We start from the raw sequence: 26,365 nt of genomic DNA, 5'->3' as shown, positions 1-26,365 counted from the left end.
AACTTTTTGTGTATTTTGGATACTAACCCTTTATTGGATATTTATTTGCAAATATCTTTCCCCATTTAGTAGGTTGCCTTTTAGTTTTGTTAATTTTTTTTTTCTGTGCAGAGCCTTTTATTTTGATGTCGTCTCAATAGTGTATTTTTGCTTTTGTTTCCCTTGCCTCAGCAACATCTAGAAAAATGTTGCTATGGCTGATGTCTAAGAAATTATTGCCTGCAGTCTCTTCTAGGATTTTTATGGTTTCAGGTCTTATCTTTTTAATTATTGGAGTTCAATTAGCCAACATATATCATAACACCCAGTGCTCATCCCGTCAGGTGCCCTTCTCAGTGCCCGTCACTCAGTCACCCCCACCCCCGACGCACCTCCCCTTCCACTACCCCTTGTTCGTTTCCAGTTAGGTGTCTCTCATGTTCTGTCTCCCTCTCTGATATTTCCCTCCCACTCATTTTCTCTCCTTTCCCCTTTATTCCCTTTCACTAATTTTTATATTCCCCAAATGAATGAGACCATATGTTTGTCCTTCTCTGACTGACTTACTTCACTCAGCATCATACCCTCCAGGTCCATCCACGTCGAAGCACCTGGTGGGATCCGTCGTTTCTAATGGCTGAGGAACATCCCAGTGTATACACAGACCACAGCTTCTCTATCCATCATTTGTCTGTGGACACCGAGGCTCCTTCCACAGTGTGGCTGTTGTGGACATTGCTGCTGTGAACATCGGAGTGCAGGTGTCCCGGCATTTCCCTGCATCTGGATCTTTGGGGTAAATCCCCAGGAGTGCAATTGCTGGGTCATTGTTTTATGGTTGTTTTTGCAGTTCATCTCTGTTCCTTTCTTTTCTTGTTCTCTCATATTTTGCTTGTTTTCTTTACTGATGTACTTGGATTCCTTGCTCTTCTTCTTTTTGTATATTTGTTAACTATTTTTGATTTGTGGTTACTGTTAAGTTTGTATATAACATTTATGCATATAGGAGTCTATATTTACAGTTGATGGTTGCCTAAGTTTGAACCCATTCCTTACTCCTCTTCCCTCATGTTTCAGGAGTATGGTATCATATTTTACATCCTTCTATTTTGTGAATCCCTTGACTGATTTTTATAGATATATTTAATTTTTGTGCTTTTTAAAAAAAGAATTTATTTTTTGTGTTTTTACTTTTCTTACTCTACTCCCGCGATTGGTCTCCTCCCTCCCCCTTTATTCAGAGTCCTCTTTAACTTTTCTTGTAGGGCTGGTTTAGTAGTCATGAACTCCTTTAGTTTTTGTTTGTCTGGGAAACTCTTCATTTCTCCTCTTTTGAATGGTAACCTTACAGGATAGAATATTCTTGGCTATAGATTATTTTTCTTTCAGGATTTTGAATATATCACCACTCCCTTCTAGCCGACAAAGTTTTTGCTGGAAAATCAGCCAGTAGCCTTATGAAGTTTCCCTTGAATTTAACTGTTTTCTTTTCTCTTGTTGCTTTAAAAATTCTTTCTTTATCAGTACTTTTATTCATTTTGATTGCTACATGTCTTGGTGTGGACTACTTGGGCTGATTCTGTTGGTGGATTTCCGTGCCTCCTGGATCTGGATGTCTCTTTTCTTCCCCAGATTAGGAAAATTTTCAATTATTATTTCTTCAAATAAATTTTCTGCCCCTTTTCCTCTTTTCTCCTGGGATTCCTATAATGTGAATATTATTAATCTTGATGGTGTCGCTGAGTTCCCTAAGTTTATCCTCATTTATTGCTATTAATTTTCTTTCTTCTGTTCAGCCTGATTGCTTTTCAATGTTCTGTCCTTCAGGTTGCTGATCCATTCTTTTGCTTCCTCTATTCTATTATTTATTCCATCTAGTGTATTTTTAATTTTAGTTATTGAGTTCATCTCTGGTTCTTTTTTGATTTTTATCTCTTTGCTAATAGTCTCATAGAGGTCCTCTACTTTCTCCTCAAGCCCAGTGGATATCAAGTCCATTATTTCAATTCTCTATCAGGCACATTATTTATCTCCATTTCATTTAGCTCTCTTGTGATTTTGTCCTCTTCTCTCATTGGGACATATTTTCTGCCCTTCATTTTGTCCAATTCTCTGTGCCTGTTTCTATGTTTTAGGAAAGTCAATTACATCTCCTGCTCTTGCAAGTAGTGGCCTTATGAAGAGGCTTTGTCATGCCCTGCAGTTCAATGTCCTTGTTTACCAGAAGCTGATACTTCATAGGTGTCTCCTATGTGTGTTGTATGTGCCTTAATATTGTGGCTGAGCCACTTTTGCCTTCAGTCTAGTCATCTTCAATGGCTCTCTTTGTCTGTTGTGGGCAGGGTTTGGTCCCTTGTTGTTAGTGGGCCAGTCTGGGGTCATCTTGGGCTTGAATTAAGTCAGATCAGGCATTTGCCAGAGAGGCAGTAGCACCAAACTACTGGGCACTTTCCCTGAGCTGTCCTCTGAGAAATTCAACTGGATGTCTGTCTGCAGGCCACTCCTAGGGCAGCATTGGGGCTAGTATATACAATTACCTTCCCCTCTTCCCTGTGCAGGAGTCACTTTTGGAATAGTGCTGACCCTTGTTGGGGTTGCGTGCACACTGCCAAGATTGTGGCCCCACTTTGGATGGCTTGGTCAAGGTTGTATTGGAGGGTAGGTTACTAGGACAAGGTAGGGGTGGGATGTGTGGTGTTAGCAAGGTTTGTGTGAGTTTGCTGTGGGAGGGAACCTGGAGGGGAAACTTAGATGGAAGGGGCATGTCCACAGGAGAACTTGGGGATGGGGTGTGCTGTTAGCAAGTTAGATAGTGAATGTTGGTGCTGTGTTGGTTCCTTGTGTCTAGGCTGGGGCCCAGGGAAGGGAAATTGTGCCTGCCAGTTCTCTTATTCTTGGAGAATTCTCTCAAGGTTCCCTGCACCTCTAGCACATGCTCTGAAATTAACGAATAAGTCTCCCTCCCATATACCCTACGTGGTTTTTCTGAATGCTGCTTCTATGCAGTAACTCCACAGAGCTTTTAGTTGTGCTGTCTCTTAAAGAGAGTGGGTGGGGACTCCATTTTCTCTTGTCCTCTTGGCTCTCCCAGAGTTGAGCCCGCTGATTTTTAAAGTTCTTGGTGTTAAGCCCTGCTGATTCTAAGAATCATGAAATTATGCCTTTCTGGTTTTCAAAGCCAAATATTACAAGGATTGGTCTTCTCTGTGTGGGTTCCCCATGCCTGAGGTGCCTGGTGTGATATTCTGTTTTTTTCCTCTTTCTGTGCTTGCAGAGACCCTCCCACAGCCAGTCCTATGGTCTGTCTAACTCTTCACCATGTCTCTGCCCTTCTTATCCTCTTCGATGTGGCCTCTTCTCTACATTTAGCTGTGGAGAGTCTGTTTTGACAGTCTTCGGGCCATTTTCTGGGTTATTTACACTGATGAGACTATTTTCTAGTTATATTCATTAGATGAGGTGAACTTAGGATCCTCTTACTCCATCAGCTTCCATGGAGTGTCAGCTATCGTGATTTTCTGTTACTTGTACAATATCCAACATGTTGGACAGTTTTCTTTCTAAAATCAGTACCTTTTCATATTGTGATTGCTTCACTTGGTTGTACTTCTTTTTTCTAAGCACAAATGCATTGTTCTTCTACTGTGTCATGGAAGATGGTTAGCACTTGGCCTGCTGCTACTCACTGCACTATCCCATCCTCATGACAGGATCTGTGGTAAGGTGATGTGACTCTTGACTCACTGATTTTCTCATTCAGTCTCTATCTTCTTTCTAAGTGACATGGTGGTATAGATTGGGTTCCATGGAAATGGATGCTAAGGTTTCATGAAGAGAGATTGTTGTGGAGTTCTCTTGGGAACAACAGCTGTACAGGATTGAGGAAAGTAGGGTAGGGTAGAAGAAGAAGTTGAATTGTGATAAAGTTGAAACAAAAGTCTCAGTTGTTGCCATATGAAATCCTGTAGGTGGGATGGCTGTTCCTATTTGTCACAGATTTAGGAAAGAGTGTTAAGCCTTTGTACACCAGCACTGACCAATCATTGGATGTGAGCTGACTCTGGGTAGGGCAGATAATCAAGGAAAAAGCTAGTCTCTGTGGCTTGAGGCAATTTCTGGCAAGGATATCAGCATGCTAGACTTATGTCAGTTAGAGAAATGAGTGTCTCATTCTTTTTTTTTAATAGCTGCTGTTTGTTGTTTTTATTTTATTTTTAAAATTAATTAATTAATTATTTTGTATTTTTTTTAAAATTGGAGTTCAATTTGCCAACATATAGCATAACACCCAGTGCTCATCCTGTCTTGTGGAGTGTCTCATTCTTGAAGGAAAGATCTGGACAGCACATTATAGCATCTGCTACAAATGGGCCCACTGAGTCATGTACCATACTTAAGCCATATCATAGAACATGTACTATATACTTGTCATTTCACTTTTTTGTATATCCGTGGATCATATATATTGGTTCTAAGAACTACATTTCAGGCACTCCCAGCATTTCATTGTTGAAATGCCTTCTCTAAATGTGAGTCTCTCTTGGTGGTGCTGTCTCTGTTCTATGAAACCATGGTAATGTATATGCATCCCATATCTGGCTATTTAGTAGAAACAGAGATGACTAATCACATCTTCTCATATCCTCTATAATAATGATAGCCTCTATAAAGACTCTAATTTTAAACATCTTGGTAAAATCTACTCAATAAGGGCATCAAACCTGTTCTTAGTCATGTCTTTTATGGGATGAATATTATCCATAGCTCATGAAGAGTTCTTCCTATTAAAAGATCCTGTTGAAGGAACCTAATTTTATTAATTATACATCTCTGGCCTATTATAAAAAATGAAAATATTTGGTACACCTAAATTACTTTGGAGGGAGTTGCATATATTGTAAGACCAAATGTAAAAACACTATATTGAGAAGTCAATGAAATATAATTTGATTTTTGTAAGATAAATGAAAAAACCTTGATATATGATTACAAATATTTTGATGTAATTAGGAGCATGGAGAACAGTATGAAGCATGTGTATTAGGTTGCTAATATTGTCTGTCTAGTAGGGGGTGGTGGTGGTAGAGTGAAAAGTAGATTGAGGATGAAGTGGTAGGAAGGAGAAAATAAAGGAGTCCACCATAAGAAAAACTCATTCATGTAAAATTAGCATATGTGAATGTATGTGTACTTGTATACAAGAATACATGAAAGATTGTTGACTGAAGTATTAATGGTGGTTACCTCAGAGTGGTGGGATTTTAGATAACTTTAAAATATTTTTATAAAAAATAAAATATTTTTATAATTTATTGTTTGAGAATTACTATAATGAGCATTTATTATTTATATACTAGGAAAGAAAAATCATTTTTTTTACTGTGGATGAGAAGAATAATTGCATTGAAGAGATCTTTCTTGAATACAAATAAATATCAATGTATCCTTTGGAGTCAAAAAGAAAGATGAATTTATAAAAATAGGTCAAATACACAAAGTACATTTCACATTCCAGCTTACATGGTTTTTTTTTTACATGGTTTTGGCTCAAGAATAAATTCTGAATGTAATATTTTAAATATTGAAATGTATGTAAAAATTTTAAAAATCGACGTGAGACTCTTGCCAGCTTCATGACTCAGGAATGTCTTTGTCAAGGACCTAGGAAGTCTCTTTGAAATGTAATCATCAAAGTTGGTAGTGCCCCAATTCCCCCTTTCTGTGGGGGTGTATGAGCCTAGCTTTGTTGGCCTATTTCCAACTTGCAAAACTGTCTCAGGTAGTAGACATAGGTCTATTTTTCCGTTGTATGAAGCCAATTAGCAAACACAGATGGCCATTCCCATTACTAAGTGAATCTAGGATGAACTATGTGTGACAAGGGTGCTGTCAAGTCTTTTTGAGGACTATTTTTTATTTTGAAAACATGTATGTAAATAAGTTGTATTTGCTCGCTACATAAAGGAATGAGATTTCTATATGTCTTTGCCATCTCTTAGCCAATTGCTGTGATACACATATTCCCTTGCTTTAGTGCTTGTTCAATAATAAAACTATTTTATTCTCTTCAATCACTGTGGAGAGGCTTGGCAGGAGATATATTTTTTCCACAAATAAACCAACTTTAATAGATACAATTTTGTATTTATATAGTGCCTTCTTTAAGAACCTTAGCTACTATACAGATATTATATCTAATTAATCCCTACAACAACCCTCTGGGGGTAGTATTACTCCCATTTTACAAGATAGGGATGCTGAAGCATAGAGAGGTTAAGTGATTGGCCTAAGTTCACACAATTCATTGAAGAGCTAAGACTGGAGCACCTTAGCCTTTCAGCTCGCAGTTAAATACCTCATGAGAGGATCTTTAATGAAAAGCATCCTTAAAGAAAATATCAAGAGTAGTAAGTTATGAAAGTGAGGTCTTTCTACTGCCTTCACAGAAAAGAATAATCTGATATAGGTGGTTGGAAGCAACAAGACCCGTATATTGCACATTTCCTTTCCCCCTTTTCCTGAAGTTTCATGGCCCCTGTCTTAAGCAATCTTCTAAAGGTAGAGTTTTGAAGATAGAAGTCATATGACTTAGCAGTGAGACAATTTAGAATATCTACTTTCAGTCATAATAATTTATAGAAATTTTTATTCCAATATACAAAAAATATGGGACAGCCATCTCAAAAAACATGTACATGGGTAGAGAGCAATCAGCCACCTTTTACAACTTAACCCCACCCCTCATTTCAGTCACAGTCAACCAACATGCAACCTCATAATGCTTTCTATATGCATCACTTTTCGTACTAAATTGGCAGGATATATTTTAAATTCTATTTCTTCAACAAACTGAGTTCAGTTTTTCAATCTATGACTCTATCAACTATAAAGTTAGTGAGATGAAGTGCATCTCTGAGATCCTGTATGGCCCCATAAATTTTAGGAAATAAACTATATGATGTATAAAGTTCAAAACGATGTAGACAATATTCTGAATGATATCAGTTTTCTTTTTAACTAAGAAAATAAAAACAGATTCTGTCTCCAAATCTTCTAAACCAAGACTCTTACTTTTATGTTCTCAATAATTTCTTCATAGCATGTTTCATATCTTTGTTCCTTAGACTATATATTACAGGGTTGATGAGTGGAGTAACTATGGAATAAAACAAAGTCACCATCTTCTGCATCCCAGCTTCATGCTCAGATGTTGGGCTCACATACATGACCATCACTGAGCCATAGAACAGTGAAACCACGGCCAGATGAGACCCACAGGTGGAGAAAGCCTTTCTTCGTCCAGCTGCGGAAGGGACTTTCAACACAGCTTTCAGGACCAGAGTGTAGGACACCATGATAAAGAGAAAGGGAATAAACAAGAGCAGAGAACTTAAGGTGGAGCTAGTTAACTCTATCACAGGGGCTCTAGTGCAGGTGAGGGCCAACAGGGGACCTGGATCACATAGGAAGTGGTCAATGATCCTGGATCCACAGAAGGACATTTGGGAGATGATGATGATGGGAATCAAGAACCAGAAGAAACCAAGTACCCAGCAACTGACCACAAGACTGGTGCAGAGACGTCCTGTCATAATGGTTGGGTAGTGTAGAGGCCGGCAGATGGCAAGGTACCGATCAAACGCCATAATAGCCAAGAAAAAACATTCTGTAGAACCCAAGGAGAAGAAAAAGTAGAACTGGAGAAAGCACCCAGAGAAGGAGATGACCTTGGTGTCAGAGAGGAAGTTGGCCAGCATGTTGGGGACAGTGGAGGTGACGTACCAGATCTCTAGGAAGGAGAAGTTGGCGAGCAGGATGTACATGGGAGTGTGGAGTCTCTGGTCCCAGTGCACGGCACAGATGATAGACCCATTGCCCATGAGGGTGAGGAGGTAGAGAATGGAGAAGAGCCCAAAGAGGAGGAGCTGCCCCTCCCTGGAGCAAGGGAAGCCCAGGAGGATGAAGCTGGAGATGGTGCTGGACGTGTTGGTGGTGCTGGAGACTTTCATGGGTCCGGGAGCTGTGAAAGACCATCACATTATTGAATGTCTGTATGGATGCAGATCCAGATATGCATTGAAACCACTCTGTGGAACGCAATAAACACTTATATCTTAGTAATTACTATTTCTGTCTAATCCTGAAATACTGTTCTAGTTTAGTTGTTGAGCTGAAAAACACAAGAAGCCAGTGAATATCAGTGGATAGACAGATGTTTCTTTATTGTGAAATATATGCAAACATGATTAATACATAAGCTTATAACTTAATGAATCATTATATATATACCTCCGTAGTAACTACCACTGAGGTCAAGAAATAGGCTATCATGGGGTGCCTGGGTGGCCCAATCAGTAAGTGTCTGCCTTCGGCTCAGGTCATGATCCCAGTGTCTGGGTTCGAGTCCTGCATGGGTTGCTTGCTCAGCGGAGAGTCTGCTTCTCCCTCTCCCTCTGCCTGCTACTCCCCTGCTTGTGCCCTCTCTCTCTCTCCCTGTCAAATAAATAAATATAATCTTAAAAATAGACTATCACTTGTACCCTAGAATCCTGCCTCATGCTTCATCCTAATTACTATCCTCTCCCTCTCGATCCTTCCAGCTGTAACATTCCCCTTAGACAGCTTTTAATAAATACTCATAAAAATGAATGAATAATGCACCTTTTTCAGTTCCCAGAAAGAGTTCACCCCAACACAGCTACTTGTGAGCAAAGGTGACTCAGATTGTGTGTTGTTGGAGCAGTAGAACCTTGCGACTATTGGAATCACGTTACTGCTTTGCGGTAGTTAACAAACTCATCAATTCTATTTGGTAATGCAACCCACCAATTTCAGGAGTAAAACATTCAAATTGTAGGAAATAGCTGCAGCTCACTTCTGTTAATATAGCTCCCCAGCCTTCTAGGATAGATACAGCTGAGGGATAGGATGAGGATTATTGTGGTTTTGTGGAAACGGGTCTTTGTCTGGGATGGGGATATGACTCCACAAAATCCATTTTCTATTTCTATTCCAGTTGATATATTCCAGTGGAACCTGATACAATTCTCTAATGTTAAGGTAAATGTAGCATTAAGCTTGAAAAGAAGAGAAAACTTTAATTTTTTCTCCCTTTTTGTCACTGCTTGGGAGCACCTCAAGTCAGGATGACTTTAGATGGTTATATATTTGCATAATGGCTTTATGTTTTGCTGAGCTAAGAAAAACACACAATATACATCCTTTGTTAAATAATCCTGCCCTGAATCCTGGGTCTTGGTATTATAGCCTCTGTAAATAAGGTAAGTCTAAGAAACATGAAAAATATCCATTTCCATTATCTGGAATGTAGTATTAATTAATCAAATTATTTTTCAGAGCCTGCATAGTTGTCCAAGGAGTCTGACGGTGGTCTGTTGGGAGTACTCAAAAACAATAAAATTTCTGGAATAAAATGGCAGAAGGTGTCAGGAGGGAAGTAGTTGATGATAGTATATTTTTGTGTTGATTTAAAAGGAAGATTTATGATAGGAAACTGGCAAACTGAGTAATGTTTGGAATTTATAAACTGTACAAAAGCTTCCCTCTCTGAGCAAGATCTATTTCTGGATTTTATTTGATTTTGATGACATGGGGGACTCATGTGGCCAATAAAATTTCCCAAGATCCTGATAGTTTATGTTTTATATTACAGCAGGTCTTTTAGTGCCTCAGCTGTGGGAGGAACAAGTTCTGGTTCTTGTACCATAAACTCATACTTTCTAAATGCCCTTTCCTCTTTGAATTTCAGAACACGTGACTTGGAACTGAGCTTACGTTTCAGATACTTAGTATTCATCTTTTGAAGGCAAACTTAAACCAGACATAAAATATTTAATATTCATTTGCATCACCTTACACTGTTCCCATTCAGGGTGAACATAATCAGAATGTAGTCTTTTCTGAAGTAATCATTTTTTCCCCAAATGTTTGTTCTTTCAATGGGGCTGTTAACAAATATTGAAGCCGTGGACAGTACATTAACTGCCAAGGAATGGAAGGAGTGACTCAAAATAAGATTTGCTTTAACATGTGAAAGCTGCTAATGGACTTTAAATTCCATAGAATTAAAAAAAAGTCCCTTTTAGTCTTAACAGTTTTAGTATCAACTTAGAAAAGCTGTTCAGTTTTCAATAGTTCAGAGTAATTTATTACTAATTGTGGTTAGGGTATTGCTTCCTTTTTTTTTTTTTTTTTTTTTTTTTAAGTAGGCAACATGTCCAGCCTGGGGCTTAAAGTTAAGACCCTGAGATCAAGATCTATGGTGAGATCAAGAGTCAGATGCTGAACCAACTGAACCAGCCAGACCCCTAAGGTTGGGGCATTTTTAATCAAAGTACTTCGCAGGATATTTCTAAAAGTCGATTTTTTGTAATGATCACTTTGTCCATTACCTCAAAATATTTTCAGCACTTTTAATGGCTTAATATACAAGAACTTACCTTTCCTGGTTTAGTCTAATGTCTCCTCTCCTCCTTCCTCTTTCCCCTCACATCCAGTTCATCAGCAAGAACCTTCTGCTCCTGAACTACGACTCATGTCATATACTCTCTTTGTCTTCACTGTTGTTTCCCAAATTTAAATGACTGCATCTTCCCTTCCTTGCGCTTCTGCAGTAGCAACCTAACAGAACCCCTTGCTTCCACTTTTGTTCCTCCACCCTCCATCTGCCAAGCAGCAGCAGCAGCATATAACTTCCTAAAAACAGAAAAACCCATCACGTTAGGCTTCTGAATAAAACCATACCTCTGCAAAGAGGAGTTCTGTGTCAGGAAGTCTCACCAAGGTGTTCTAGAAAACAGGAATGGCCATCACCATTTTATGCTCAATCCTGTATATCTAGCAGGCCTGTATTGCTACTCATCTTTTATCACTTAGTTCTTCTGCACAGAAGAGAACTGCGATGTTTACCCGTCACGAGTCTGAGCAGGAGCTGCCAAAACAACAACAAAAACCCCAAACTGATCAATTCCCATTGTAGCGACTGCAGAGGGTGCTGTCAACAGCAGTGTCTTTACCACCCCAGGCTGAGTTAATGGACTGAGTTAATTAACAACAGTCATCTTTTTTGTTTTGTTTTGTTTTTTGCTTTCTGTTTTTGGTTTACTTGTTAAATTAGTCAACTCAGAAAAGGTTAAGACAGCTAAGTGAGTGAACCAGGTCCTGGGCTACACAGCTCAAAAAGGCATTTCCTGATCTTGGTATGTCCCGTGCTGGCCCCGTGTCTCCGTTGCCCCCCAGACATGTCTCGAGACGACTCATTTCCCTCCTTCAGCTAGGTTGTATAGTCTCAATGAGGGGCCTGCACATCAGTAATCGGTAATCGGTAGAAAATACTGAAAAGTCAGGATAATTTTCCTGGTTGGAGTTATAGCTGTGCGTTATAGACAAGACATAGGATCCAGAGTCAAGAGCTTTTTTTATTGATTGTAGGAAATTAATACTCAGTTTCTTTAGTGATAAAATGCCATAATCATGCCTCTTTAGAGGGCTGGTCCAAAGATTACTGAATGAGATAAGTGCCTGCAGAGGTATCTTGGCTGTTTCCTGACCAGAAAATGCTTAAGAAATAATTGGTTGAACGTGACCGGCTGTAGCAAATTTGGAGGGCTGTGGATGAAAGCTAGTAGGTTGTGACTTTTGCTCTTTTAAACACTTCGTAGCATTCTTACCTGGATCAGCAAAGGGAATTCCAAACTGAAGTTTCTCAAAAGCTTCTTTTTTTAAATTTTCTTAGAGAGATGGCAATAACCAGAGGGGAGAAAAGAAGTAGAAGTGGTTGTGGTAAGGACCCTTGGTTGTGTTTGTGGAAGGGTGGAGAGGTTATAAGCAGAGTCTGTCAGGGAGTAACCGCCCCCCCCTTTTTTTTGGATCCTTGAGGATCCATTTATTGTTTTTGAAAGGAAAACCGTGTCAGGAGACATCTCTAGGCTTATTACTCACTTCCCTTGGGGCCTAGCTTAATTTCTGTGGGTTTTTTTTTCCTATATAGGTTGAAATATTTCCTTGCTTTAAATCTCTTACAGGAAGGATGACATATTAACCAATCAATTGATCATTTTATTAATCAACCAACACATCTATCCTTAACTTCCCTAAGTGTGCCCCTTTGCAATTCCTCCCTCCTACCCTTCCCTGACATCACTTCCAGGTATCCCCTAATATTTCTCTCACTGTAGATGTTTGCATTTTTTATACCTTTATATATATAAATATATATATGGAATCATAACATGTATTTTTTTGATCTAGTGTCTTTCACTCATCACAATTATATTTTTTTATTTTTAAATTTTATTTAAATTCAATTAGCTAACATGTTGTTATTGGTTTCAGAGGCAGAAGTCAGTGATTCATCAGTCGTATATAATACCCAGTGCTCATTGTATCACGTGCCCTCCTTAACATCCATCACCCAGTTACCCAGTACCCCCACTCCCCTCCCCTAGCAATCCCCAGTTTGTTTCCTATGATTAAGAGTCTCATGGTTTGTCTCCTTCTCTGATTTTGTCTTGTGTTTTATTTTTCCTTCTTTTCCCATATGATCCTCTGTTTTATTTCTAAAATTCCACATGTGAGGGAGATCAGATGATAATTGTCTTTCTCTGATTGGCTTATTTTGCTTAGCATAATACCCTCTAGTTCCATCCTCATTACTATAAATGGCAAGGTATCACTTTTTTGATGGCTGATTGGCAGTCCATTGTGTGTACACACACATGCACACACACACACACACACACACATCTTTATCCATTCATCTGTCAATCGACACCTGGACTCCTTCCATAGTTTGGCTACTGTGGACATTGATGCTATAAACATTGAGGTGTAGGGTTCCCCTTGGATCGCTACATCTGTATCTTTGGGGTAAATACCCAGTAGTGCAATTGCTGGGTCATGGAGTAGCTCTATTTTCAACTTTTTGAGGAACCTCCACACTGTGTTCCCGAGTGGCTGCACCAGTTTGCATTCCCACCAACAGCGTGTTGTTTCCTGACTTGGTTCATTTTAGTTCTTCTGACTGGCGTGACACTCGACACAATTATTTTAAGATTCATCCATGTTGTATCTAATGATGGATCATTCCCTTTTATTGCTGATATTCTATTGTATGGATAGACAAGAATTTGTTCATTTGTTTGCCTTTTGATGGATGTTTGGGTTGTTTCCAGTTTTGTGTTAATATCAATAAAACTTCTAGGAATATTTGTGTATAAGACGTTGTATGCTTTCTTTCTCTTAGGTAAATAGCTAGGGGTGAAATGGCTTTACGAAATGGTAGATAAATGGCTAACTTTTTAGGAAACTGCTAAACTTTTCTAAACTGCTTGTACTGTTTTACATTCACACTAGCAGTGTATGAGAGCGCTGGCACCATTACATCATCATCAACATTAGTATAGTTGTTCCTTTTTTTTTTTCTTTCACGAACTCATATTTTATTTTTTTAATAAATTAATTTTTTATTGGTGTTCAATTTGCCAACATACACAATAACACCCAGTGCTCATCCCGTCAAGTGTCCCCCTCACTGCCCGTCACCCACCTCCCCTCCTCCCCTTCCACCACCTCTAGTTTGTTTCCCAGAGTTAGGAGTCTTTATGTTCTGTCTCCCTTTCTGATATTTCCCACACATTTCTTCTCCCTCCCCTTATATTCCCTTTCACTATTATTTATATTCCCCAAATGAATGAGAACATACACTGTTTGTCCTTCTCCAATTGACTTACTTCATTCAGCATAATACCCGCCAGTTCCATCCACGTTGACGCAAATGGTGGCTGAGTAATATTCCATTGTATACATAAACCACATCTTCTTTATCCATTCATCTTTTGATGGACACCGAGGCTCCTTCCACAGTTTGGCTATTGTGGACATTGCTGCTAGAAACATCAGGGTGCAGGTGTCCCCGCGTTTCATTGCATCTGAATCTTTGGGGTAAATCCCCAACAGTGCAATTGCTGGGTCGTAGGGCAGGTCTATTTTTAACTCTTTGAGGAACCTCCACACAGTTTCCCAGAGTGGCTGCACCAGTTCACATTCCCACCAACAGTGTAAGAGGGTTCCCTTTTCTCCGCATCCTCTCCAACATTTGTGGTTTCCTGCCTTGTTAATTTTCCCCATTCTCACTGGTGTGAGGTGGGATCTCATTGTGGTTTGGATTTGTATTTCCCTGATGGCAAGTGATGCAGAGCATTTTCTCATGTGCATGTTGGCCATGTCCATGTCTTCCTCTGTGAGATTTCTCTTCATGTCTTTTGCCCATTTCATGATTGGATTGTTTGTTTCTTTGATGTTGAGTTTAATAAGTACTTTATAGATCTTGGAAATTAGCCCTTTATCTGATATGTCATTTGCAAATATCTTCTCCCATTCTGTAGGTTGTCTTTTAGTTTTGTTGACTGTATCCTTTGCTGTGCAAAAGCTTCTTATCTTGATGAAGTCCCAATAGTTCATTTTTGCTTTTGTTTCTTTTGCCTTCGTGGATGTATCTTGCAAGAAGTTACTGTGGCCAAGTTCAAAAAGGGTGTTGCCTGTGTTCTCCTCTAGGATTTTGATGGAATCTTGTCTCACATTTAGATCTTTCATCCATTTTGAGTTTATCTTTGTGTATGGTGAAAGGGAGTGGTGTAGTTTCATTTTTCTGCATGTGGATGTCCAATTTTCCCAGCACCATTTATTGAAGAGACTGTCTTTCTTCCAATGGATAGTCTTTCCTCCTTTATCGAATAGGAGTTGACCATAAATTTCAGGGTTCACTTCTGGGTTCTCTATTCTGTTCCATTGATCTATGTGTCTGTTTTTGTGCCAGTACGACTCTGTCCTGATAACCACAGCTTTGTAGTACAACCTGAAATCTGGCATTGTGATGCCACCAGATATGGTTTTCTTTTGTAAAATTCCCCGAATTCGGGGTCTTTTCTGATTCCACACAAATATTAAAATAATTTGTTCTAATTCTCTGAAGAAAGTCCATGGTATTTTGATAGGGATTGCATTAAACGTGTAAATTGCCCTGAGTAACATTGACATTTTCACAATATTAATTCTGCCAATCCATGAGCATGGAATATTTTTCCATCTCTTTGTGTCTTCCTCAATTTCTTTCAGAAGTGTCCTATAGTTTTTAGGGTATAGATCCTTTACCTCTTTGGTTAGGTTTATTCCTAGGTATCTTATGCTTTTGGGTGCAATTGTAAATGGGATTGACTCCTTAATTTCTCTTTCTTCAGTCTCATTGTTAGTGTACAGAAATGCCATTGATTTCTGGGCATTGATTTTGTATCCTGCCACGCTACCAAATTGCTGTATGAATTCTAGCAATCTTGGGGTGGAGGCTCTTGGGTTTTCTATGTACAGTATCATGTCATTGGCGAGGAGGGAGAGTTTGACTTCTTCTTTGCCAATTTGAATGCCTTTAATGTCTTTTTTTTTGTCTGATTGCTGATGCTAGGACTTCCAATACTATGTTGAATAGTAGTTTTGAGAGTGGACATCCCTGTCTTGTTTCTGATCTTAGGGGAAAGGCTCCCAGTGCTTCCCCATTGAGAATGATATTTGCTGTGGGCTTTTCATAGATGGCTTTTAAGATGTCGCAGAAAGTTCCCCCTATCCCTACACTCTGGAGAGTTTTGATCAGGAATGGATGCTGTATTTTGTCAAATGCTTTCTCTGCATCTAATGAGAGGATCATATGGTTCTTGGTTTTTCTCTTTCTGATATGACGAATCACATTGATTGTTTTATGAGTGTTGAACCAGCCTTGTGTCCTGGGGATAAATCCTACTTGGTCATGGTGAATAATTTTCTTAATGTGTTGTTGGATCCTATTGGCTAGTATCTTGTTGAGAATTTTTGCATCCATGTTCATCAGGGATATTGGTCTGTAATTCTCCTTTTTGGTGGGGTCTTTGTCTGGTATTGGAATTAAGGTGATGCTGGCCTGATAGAACGAATTTGGAAGTACTCCACCTCTTTCTATCTTTCCAAACAGCTTTAGTAGAATAGATATGATTTCTTCTTTAAACGTTTGATAGAATTCCCCAGGGAAGCCATCTGGCCCTGGACTCTTGTGTCTTGGGAGGTTTTTGATGACTGCTTCAATTTCCTCCCTGGTTATTGGCCTGTTCAGGTTTTCTCTTTCTTCCTGTTCCAGTTTTGGTAGTTTGTGGCTTTCCAGGAATGTATCCATTTCTTCTAGATTGCCTAATTTATTGGCGTAGAGCTGTTCATAATATGTTTTTAAAATCGTTTGTATTTCCTTGGTGTTGGTAGTGATCTGTCCTTTCTCACTCATGATTTTATTTGAGTTTTCTCTCTCTTCTTTTCAATAAGGCTGGCTAATGGTTTATCTATCTTATTAATTCGTTCAAAGAACCAACTCCTGGTTCTGTTGATCTGTTCCACAGTTCTTCTGGTCTTGATTTCGTTGAGTTCTGCTCGAATTTTAATTAACTCTCTTCTTCTGCTGGGCATAGCGTCCATTTGCTGTTTTTTCTCTAGTTCCTTTATGTGTAAGGTGAGCTTTTGTGTTTGAGTTCTTTCCAGTTTTTGAATGGATGCTTGTATTGCGATGTATTTCCCCCTCAGGACTGCTTTTGCTGCATCCCAAAGATTTTGAACGGTTGTATCTTCATTCTCATTATTTTCCATGAATCTTTTAAATTCTTCCTTAATTTCCTGGTTGACCCTTTCATCTTTGAGCCGGATGGTCCTTAACCTCCATGTGTTTGAAGTCCTTCCAAACTTATCTAAGTATTTCTTCACTTTGGTTATTAATTGGTTTAAATATTTGGCAGCTCCCACATTCGGAGCATATATATTGAGGATTGTTAAGTCCTCTTGTTGGATAGATCCTTTGAGTATGAGATAGTGTCCCTCTTCATCTCTCACTATAGTCTTCGGGGTCAATATTAATTTATCTGATATAAGGATGGCTACCCCTGCTTTCTTTTGAGGACCATTTGAATGGTAAATGGTTCTCCAACCTTTTATTTTCAGGTTGTAGGTGTCCTTTTGTCTAAAATGAGTCTCTTGTAGACAGAAAATAGATGGGTCCTGCTTTTTTATCCAGTCTGAAACCCTGCGCCTTTGGATGGGGTCATTAAGCCCGTTCACGTTCAGAGTTACTATTGACAGCTATGAGTTTAGTGTCATCATATCTATTCAGTCCTTGTTTTTGTGGATTGTTCCACTGAACTTCTTCTTAAAGGGGAATTTTAAGAGTCCCCCTTAAAATTTCTTGCAGAGCTGGTTTGGAGGTCACATATTCTTTCAGTTCCTGCCTCTCTTGGAAGCTCTCTATCTCTCCTTCCATTTTGAATGAGAGCCTTGCTGGATAAAGTATTCTTGGTTGCATGTTCTTCTCATTTAGGACCCTGAATATATCCTGCCAGCCCTTTCTGGCCTGCCAGGTCTCTGTGGAGAGGTCTGCTGTTACCCTAATATTCCTCCCCATAAAAGTCAGGGACTTTTTTCTCTTGCTGCTTTAAGGATCTTCTCCTTATCTTTGGAATTTGCAAGTTTCACTATTAAATGTCGAGGTGTTGAACGGTTTTTGTTGATTTTAGGGGGGGATGTCTCTATTTCCTGGATCTGAATGCCTGTTTCCCTTCCCAGATTAGGAAAGTTTTCAGCTAGGATTTGTTCAAATACATATTCTGGCCCTCTGGCCCTTTCGGCGCCCTCGGGAACCCCAATTAAACGTAGGTTTTTCTTCCTCAGGCTGTCATTTATTTCCCTTAATCTATCCTCATGGTCTTTTAATTGCCTGTCTCTTTTTTCCTCAGTTTCCCTCTTTGCCATCAACTTGTCTTCTATGTCACTCACTCGTTCTCCCACCTCGTTAAACCTCGTGGTTAGGACTTCTAGCTTGGATTGCATCTCATTTAATTGATTTTTAATTTCTGCCTGATTGGATCTAAATTCTGCAGTCATGAAGTCTCTTGAGTCCTTTATGTTTTTTTCTAGACCACCAGTCGCTGTATAATAGTGCTTCTGAATTGGCTTTCTGACATTGAATTGTAATCCAGATTTTGTAACTCTGTGGGAGAGAGGGCTGTTTCTGATTCTTTTTTTTTGAGGTGAGGTTTTCCTTCTAGTCATTTTGCTCAGTGCAGAGTGACCAAAAACAAGTTGTATTGGGAAAAGGAGAAAAAGAGAGAGAAGGAAAGAAAAGAGAAAAAGAAAAAAGAGAAAGAAGAAAAAAGGGGAAAAAGAGAGAAAAAGAGAAAGAAAAAGAAAGAAAGGAGAAAAAAAGGGGTTGGGGTGGGGGAAGCAATCAGAAATCAAGAAGAAAGAAAGAAAAAAAAAGCACAAAACAAAACAAAAACAAATAAAACAAAAACAAAAAAACACGGGGGAGTATCTTCCGATTCTGTATACTTTAAGTCCCTTGACTTCCCCTGGAACTGGTCCGTCTAGCTGGTCTTCTGGGGTAGGGGCCTGCTGTGCTGATTCTCAGGTGTTAGCACTTGGGGGAGCTGCTCTGCCCCTGCCTGGTGCAGGGCTCAGTGGGGTTGTTCACCCCGTGAGGCCCCCGGAGGAAGCCACAGTGGCGGGGGCAGCTCTGGGACCCTGGAGTCAGCTCCCGCAGTAACTCCGGGGCTCTCCGTCTGCAGGGCCTGGGGGCTCCCGGGCAGGGCCGCTGATCTGCTCAGCTCGGGGCCGGAGCGTCCTTGCTGTCCTGGGCCCTCCCGGCCTCTGCCTGTCCCGGGGGGAGGCCGGATCCTGGGCTGTGTCCCGGTGCCCTGTGCCCCGGGGCCTGCGCTGTTGGATTCGCGCTCCCGCCCCGCAGCCCCCTCCGCGGAGCCGCCGCCTGAGCCCCTCCGAGCAGCTCCGGGTCCCGCCGAGCGCTGCAGCCCTTAGGGAGCTCCGCGCATCTCCCCGGGGCGCAGTTCGTCTGTTACTGTCCCCGGGAGCCCGAGGGCATCCCCGCCCTCCTGGGTCCTGCTCCAATTCCCCGGGAGGCCTTTCCGCCCGGGAAGGTTGGTGCAGCTTCTGCTCCTCCGGGACGGGGCTCTCCTGTCCTGGGGACACTCGCCCCGGCCTCAGCCCGGCTCCTCGAGGGGCCCCTCCCCCTTGGAGGCCTTTTGTTTCTTTATTTCTTTTTCCCCGTCTTCCTTCCTTGATAGAAGCGCGAACTCTTCTCACTGTAGCATTCCAGCTGGTCTCTCTTTAAATCTCAGGCCGAATTCGTAGATTTTCAGGATGATTTGAAGGTTTTCTAGGTAATTTGTTGGGGACAGGTGATTTGGGGACCCTACTCTTCTGCCATCTTGCCCCTCCCCTCCCAGGTAATTTAATTTAAATTATGATCTACAAATTCCTGACCTGAGGGCAAGGTATGGTTTAATTTGTCATACGATTGTCCATTATGTAAGTAGGCAGGAATAGATGATTTTGAGTTTGCGTTTCAAGAGGCAAATAAAGAAATATCTACTTTTTAGATGGGAATAGAATGTAGAAAAATAATTAATTAGATTTTGCCCATTCATGAGCTCTTATTTGCTCTAATTTTTGTGCTCATATGAATTTTTCTCAAGGCAGCTTTCATGTCTTTGTTCCATAGACTGTAGATCAGTGGGTTTATAAGAGGGGTCACTGATGAGTAGAACAAGGTTACAATCTTCTGTATCCCAGATGGATTTCCAGAGGTTGGGCTGATGTACATCACCATGGGGGCTCCATAGAAAAGAGAGACCACAACCAAGTGGGAACCACAGGTGGAGAAGGCCTTACGTCGGCCAGCTGCTGAGGGGACACGCAACACTGCTCTGAGAACCAGGGTGTACGAACCAAGGATGAAGAAGAAGGTGATGAAGATAATGAGAGAGCTCAATAGAGAACAGGAAAGCTCAATTCCAGGGGCAGGGATGCAGGACAGGGCCAGAAGAGGACTGGGGTCACAGACAAAGTGGTCAATGGTGTTGGGGCCACAAAAGGGGAGCTGTGTGATAAAATAGATAGGGATCGGATAGCAGAGGAAGGCTGTGACCCAGCACAGGGCCACCAGGTTCATGCAGAGGCGGTTGTTCATGATGATAGGATAATGGAGAGGCTGGCAGATGGCCAAGTACCGATCAAAAGCCACGAGGGGCAGTAAGAGGGTCTCATTGATGCCCATGGAGAAGAAGAAGTAGAATTGGAAGAAACAGGCTGTGAAAGAGATGGTTTTGGTCTCAGATAGGAAGTTCTGTAACATATTGGGAACGGTGGTGTTGATGTAACAGATCTCCAGGAACGAGAAGTTGGCCAGCAGAAGGTACATGGGGGTGTGAAGCCTGGGATCCAGCTTCACTGCACAGACAATGGCCCCATTCCTCATCAGTGTCAGGATGTAGGACACAAAGAACAGCAGGAAGAGGAGGACCTGAACCTCTCTGGAGCACGGAAAACTCAGGAGTATGAATTCAGTCACTGTGCTGACTCCTGACATATTCGCAGCTTCCTGAGGGGTAGAAGAGGAAAAAGTGACAATGACAAATATGACCTTATTCCTTAATCTTCAGAAATATTTCCTTTTTGGAGATCCCTAACTCCCTCAGATTCTATTATTCCATTAAATAAATAGCTACGCTGCTGAAGATTATAAACCTTGGGTAGGGCTTGGTGATCAGACTTTAGATATTTGTATTCTCTCATTTCTCTCTCTGAACCTTCTCGCATTAAAACGCAGGATGTTATGCAGTAAGCAGCTTGGAGAAGGTTGATGGCAGTGCTCACAAATGTAAGTAGGTGTGAACATCACGTATTCGTTTCTATAGATTAAGAGAGATAGACCCTTACTACTGGACAGTGTTTCAATTACTAAAATGTTTGGAATTAGAGACCCAGATGTTAGGCATCAGAAGAGGGAGAAAGGTGACAACACACAGAAACCTTCTGCATTTCACTGTTATTCTGGATCAGTGTTGAATTGTAGGTGTCGGTGTCTAAAGTTATCTGACAACTGAGACAAAAATCATCAAACATACCATCCATTCTTCAGCGTTCATCATGGTTTGTCAACTCGATAAAAATTGGAACCCCCAGACATCTACATGATGGCTTTCATATCACTTCCATCTTCTACCTGTTGAATTCAAATGCTTCTGTAAAACCTTGGTGTAGGTTGAATCCCTACTTATAGGTCGAGAAACTGAGCAATGTAACTGGTATATTATTTAAGGATTTTTGAGGGTTTTCCCTGAAGTGACACACAGTGTCCCGGAAAGGCCTCCGTTCTTCTGGGTTAGGGATGGATGCAGACGCTCCCAAATGTCAGACACTGCCCAGCAGAGGCCTCTGGGAACCGAGAGCAGTGTGGGAGCCATAACCCCTCCCTCTGACCAAGATCCCCCTCCTACTCCCTTGCCTAGTCCAGATGTGGAAGGTTGGCATTGCTTTGGGAAGTTGAAGGAGAATCTTCGCGAAAACTTCTTTCTCTGAGTAAGTCTTACGTGTCGTGTGATTTCCATGGTGAGACAAGCAAAACAAAGCCTGTGAAGTTGCCTACGTTTCTGTTGTTAGTAGTTTGGTCTTAATTTATTAATTTATTTCAGAATCCCCTCCACAGTGAGGGACAGACCTGGTTCTGCCCGGATGTAGCTCCTGGTTAAGAAGGACCAACTCTCCCTTCTTCCTCATCCCCATCTCTCGGTTCCCTGACAGCCAGGCCTCTCAGGTGTAAAGATGAATCTCCTTACATTCTTTGGGTGACATGAGGGGCTATTGTTTCCAGGATCACACAGGGGCGGTGGAGCTAGGAGGCCTACCTGAGGACTGTCCTACACTTGTACCTCCTCTGAACCCACCTCCCCGTAGATCCGGCAGGTCTGACTTGTAATCCTCTGTTTCCAGGGCAGCAGAAGGCAGGCACGATGGAGAACATGGGCTCCTTGGCAGGCAGCAGCCCAGAGAGGGCGCTTGCGTTGCTGGACACTTCTGGTTTGGAGAGAAATATTGGCTCCACTACAGACTTATCTATGTTTCTCTGAAATCTGATTCCTCCTATGGGATAGTGTCTCCTGTGACTTCCAGAAGTGAGAATTGATGAGCGGGGATAGTCAGTTATATCCTCAATGTTCCCCTCCCTCAGGAGGCCCTTAATTGGCCTTTGGACTCAGTTTCCCCAGTGTTGATCAGATACTCCCATGCTATTCTTAGAGCAGATACTTATTTTTTTTGTTGCCCTTATGATAGTACCAGCACTATAGCAACACCAGCTTACTGGGACATGAGCTTTTTTAAAATTTTCTTCTTCTTTTGCATTCAGTCTTATTCATTTTTGAGTCTGCTGCAAGTTTTAGATTCTCATATATCAGTATCAGAGTCATGTTGTCAGATTTCTCATGAATGAGAATTCCTGTTAACTTACTCCATGGTTGGAAAGTGGCTATTCCTTCTTTATATTAGCAGGTTTTCTTCCAGGTTCACTCTGTGCTTCTAGTATGACACTGAGAAGTAAATTTCATTTCATGGTGATCAAATTCCAAGAGTAGAGAACATGGAATGTGTGATGGAATGCCAAAGTTTTAAACGATAACTCCCCATCTAGTCCTTTAGGTTATTTCAGACCATTTTAGCAGGTGACCATAAAATTTGGCATGATTGTTGAATTTTCTTTGTTCTTTAGAGTGAGTTATTGCTGAGAGAGATGACTCAAAGTTTGGATCCTTTCATTTTTATTACTTATATGTCTATATATGCATGTGTATATGGGTATGTGTGTATGGAGTTGAGATATTTAATAACTTTTTTTTTCTGTTATTGGTTTGTAGCCGTCTCTAGTGAGACTACAACCTTGTTAATAATTTATTGGCTACACAGCATCAATGAGCAAAAAGAGTTTCATGAAGGATTATGACTTGCCGTTTGCTTATTTTCGCAGGATCATTTGTGTTAGGTAGAAATGTTTTTGTCTTTTAAATGGTGACAGCACTTTTCCAGTCGTGAAAATTGATATCCTAGTATGCACAGCAGCCAGTTTTTTGAGTTATTTATTCATTAAAAGGTTTTAATGTTTGAATGCACAAAGAATTTTCTTGACACTAAAGCCTGCCAAAATTATTATTTGGAATCAAGAATTTATCTAACTTTCATTGGGTGGATGGTGTGATCCCATATACTTGAACTGAAGTATTAAACTGTAGAATTTAACTGGAGGGAGTTGAGGGGCACGTTTGATGTTTAAAAAATATATGTAAAAATACACACACACACCCACACACATACATACTATATTTTTCCATGCATAGTAAAGTTCTCCCTCCTGGTATTGAAAGACATTTGGGAAATACTCCCTTATTTTATTTTTTCCCATTTTATTGAGATATAAATAACATTATATAAATTATTTAATAATAAATTTATTTTTTATTGGTGTTCAATTTGTCAATATACAGAATAACACCCAGTGCTCATCCCGTCAAGTGCCCCCCACAGTGCCCGTCACCCATTTACCCCACCCCCCATCCTCCTCCCCTTCCACCACCCCTAGTTCGTTTCCCAGAGTTAGGGGTCTTTATGTTCTGTCTCCCTTTCTGATATTTCCCACACACTTCTTATAAATTTAAGTTATAAAACATAAAGAGAGATAGATGATAGATAGATATGGCAAAATGATCAGTACTAAGTTTAATTTACATCCATGACTACACATAGTTACAAAATTTTTCTTTTGTTGGTATCTTTTAAGATTTATTTTCTTAGCGACTTTCGAATATGCGATTATAATATATTGTTAAGTCTAGCCACCATGCTGTACTTTATATCCTTACAATTTTTTTTTACCTTTTAAATTGGAAGTTTGTAAATTTTGACCACCTTCACCCATTTTCTTCACTCTCCATCTCTGGTAACCACCAATCTGTTTTCTGTTGCTATCAGTTCAGTTTTTTGGATTCTACATATAAGTGATAACATGGAGCATTTTTTGTTCTCTGACTTATTTCACTTAGCATAATGCCTTCAACATTGCTAAGTGACATGCTTATGACATTCAAGCATGTCACAAGTTTCCTTTGCAGTATTTCCTCCTGGCTTAATAGTGTTCTATCATAATATATATAAAATGTATATAATAATAGGATATACAACATATATTTTAAATATATGTATTAAATATATAGTAACCATATAATATATATGTCATATATTCTATTATTCTATTATCATGTAACATATATCCTATATATTCTACTCTATATTATATATTATGTGTATATATATTATATATATGTATATTGTATATATGTATATATTGTATATGTGTATATATATTTCACATTCATGTATTGCTTTATCTGTGTTGAACCAACCTTGCATTCCATGGATAAATCCCACTTGAACATGGTGTATCCTTTTACTGTGTTGTTGAGTTATTTCTGTTAGCATTTTATCGACACAATTTCCATTTATATTCATCAAAGATATTGGCCTATTGTTTTACAGTAGTTTAAATATCATATGTCTAGGTTTACATTATATGTCTGGTGTTTATTATGCATTTTAGTTTTTGAGATTCTTGGATCCATATTTTGGTGACTAATACTAATTTTCAAAAATTTTTGGTCATTATTTCTTCAGTGTTTCTTCTTCTTTGAACAAACAGAATCAGATGTCATACCTTGAACAGTAACAGACTCAGCAGAAATAAATGGGTAGGTGGTAATGTTCTAGTTCATATATCTTTTCAGGTTTGAATAGTGACTCTACCACTTTCCTGTCTGGAACAGGGAGAAGAATAAAATAATTTTGAGTCTAAGTCTATTTTTGCTATCTTCTGTATTATATTATCCAAAAAAATGTTAACCCAGATAGGAAGAGGGGAGTGGCAATAAGTGCAGCAATATGAAGATGCAGTGTAGCTTACTCTATCATGGCTGCCTGAAAGAGTAATTATAAGCAGAATCTGAGTCCTCCCCCCACCATGCCTTTTCCTTCTTGGGGAATCAATTTGTAGTTGAGAAGGAGAGAGCTTTAGAGTAGTTGTTCCTTCCACTTGACACCTGCCTCTTCAGGAGACTTGGTCTTAAGAATGTTTACTGTGAATTGTCCCCAGGAAACCTGTAATTTTGAGTAAATTCCTTTTGTCCTCAGTGTTTCAGTTTCTTTAAAGAATAATAACATTATTTACTTCATATGGTTGGTATGAAGATGAAATGAGCTTGTTTGTAAAAACAGTTACATTTATATGTAAAGCCTGACACATTTTTATTACAAAGTAAGCATTTCCTATTATTACTGAGAAAGAGAAAAAGCCCAAAGAACTAATGCCTGAGTGCTGTACCTTAGTTTTCCCCACTAAGCCTAATATCTGCATATTAGATAAGTTTACTCCATGACTACGGTAGAATAAGACAAAGAAATGTCATTTTGTAGTTAGATATAAATAGGCACCAAGACAAGGGCACTCTAACAACCACAAAAATAATGGAACATCACCTTTTCCCCACTGGTGCGAGTAACTCCTGCTTCTTTACTATTGGCAACTCCAATCTTCCCTAATTCCTCCCACATTGTAGGTAAAAATGACTAAGATGTTAATCACTGAATTACTTACTTTCTGACAGCAGCGTTTCTAAAAACAGATTCCAATTTTGTTTAACTTTCCCCAAATCACACAAAGTTAAAATCTTATAATAAACCTCTCCAAGCTTTTACTGAGATATCCTGTGGTTCATTTGGGATATTGTCCCTTGCTGCAGCGAACTATAAACATACTCTCTATCTACTATCGCTATTATCATTAATATCTTCTTAAGATACACTCATCATCTTTACTGTGGCCTATGAGATCTGCGTATTCTAGGCTCTGGCCACCTTAATGATCTTATCCTCATTCACTCCAAGCCAGTCACTCAGGAAATGTATTTTGAACATGCTAGTTTTGCTCCACCCTGAGGACCCATGTGCTACATGTTTTTTCTGCCTGGAATAGTCTTCTCCCAGGTATTCACATATCTTGCCTCCTTGCTTCCTTCACTTCTAATCTCTGTCTCCTTCAAGAACACTTTCTTGACCACCTTGTTTGAAATATACACCCACCACTTCTATCCCCTTATTCTATTTTGTTTGTGTCACTTAATAGTAAATGGAATTATGTATTTTTTATTGTCACTTTCTTGTCCTCTTTGGAGCATGAGTTCTATGAGAACAAAGTCTTTTTGTCTTGTGCCTTTATTCACTTCCGTATTATCAGCACCTAGAATAATTCCTGGCAAAAAAAGGAAGAACATAATAGAAAATTGTTGAAATGATGAAATAATTCATTACTTCATGGCTTATGGGACAAAAATAAAAAGAAAGCCTAGAATCGATTCTCAGAAACAACATAATGTAAACTGTTGGTAAGATGGATGTGTGGGGGGGAATTAAAGGG

At 39.8% G+C, this 26,365-nt stretch overlaps 1 protein-coding gene and 1 pseudogene across 2 annotated transcripts; both read right to left on the bottom strand.

The window, feature by feature from the left end:
• Positions 1-7,052: 7,052 nt before the first annotated feature.
• On the bottom strand, positions 7,053-12,409 carry LOC112915011 (olfactory receptor 11G2-like). Of its 2 annotated transcripts, XM_025992310.2 has the most exons (2): positions 12,390-12,409; positions 7,053-7,956 (listed from the first exon to the last, which is right to left on the bottom strand). In XM_025992310.2, exons 1-2 carry the CDS (start codon positions 12,407-12,409, stop codon positions 7,053-7,055), a joined length of 924 nt encoding a protein of 307 aa, XP_025848095.2. The 2 variants fall into 2 exon arrangements, with proteins under 2 accessions (XP_025848095.2, XP_025848096.2); XM_025992311.2 differs by lacking the exon at positions 12,390-12,409 and having other exon boundaries at positions 7,053-8,027.
• Positions 12,410-19,495: 7,086 nt separating this feature from the next.
• Positions 19,496-21,046, bottom strand: LOC112915010 (olfactory receptor 11H6-like; annotated as a pseudogene).
• Positions 21,047-26,365: the final 5,319 nt, after the last annotated feature.

Source organism: Vulpes vulpes, chromosome 10 (assembly GCF_048418805.1).
Source record: "Vulpes vulpes isolate BD-2025 chromosome 10, VulVul3, whole genome shotgun sequence".
NCBI classification, from domain to species: Eukaryota; Metazoa; Chordata; class Mammalia; order Carnivora; family Canidae; genus Vulpes; species Vulpes vulpes.
Note: the sequence above shows the minus strand (reverse complement) of the source record. Positions and strands in the feature narration are given on the sequence as shown.

Bases quoted from the DNA above. Each gene is read 5' to 3' on its own strand.
- LOC112915011 (XM_025992311.2), bottom strand. From the start codon at position 7,988: ATGAAAGTCTCCAGCACCACCAACACGTCCAGCACCATCTCCAGCTTC.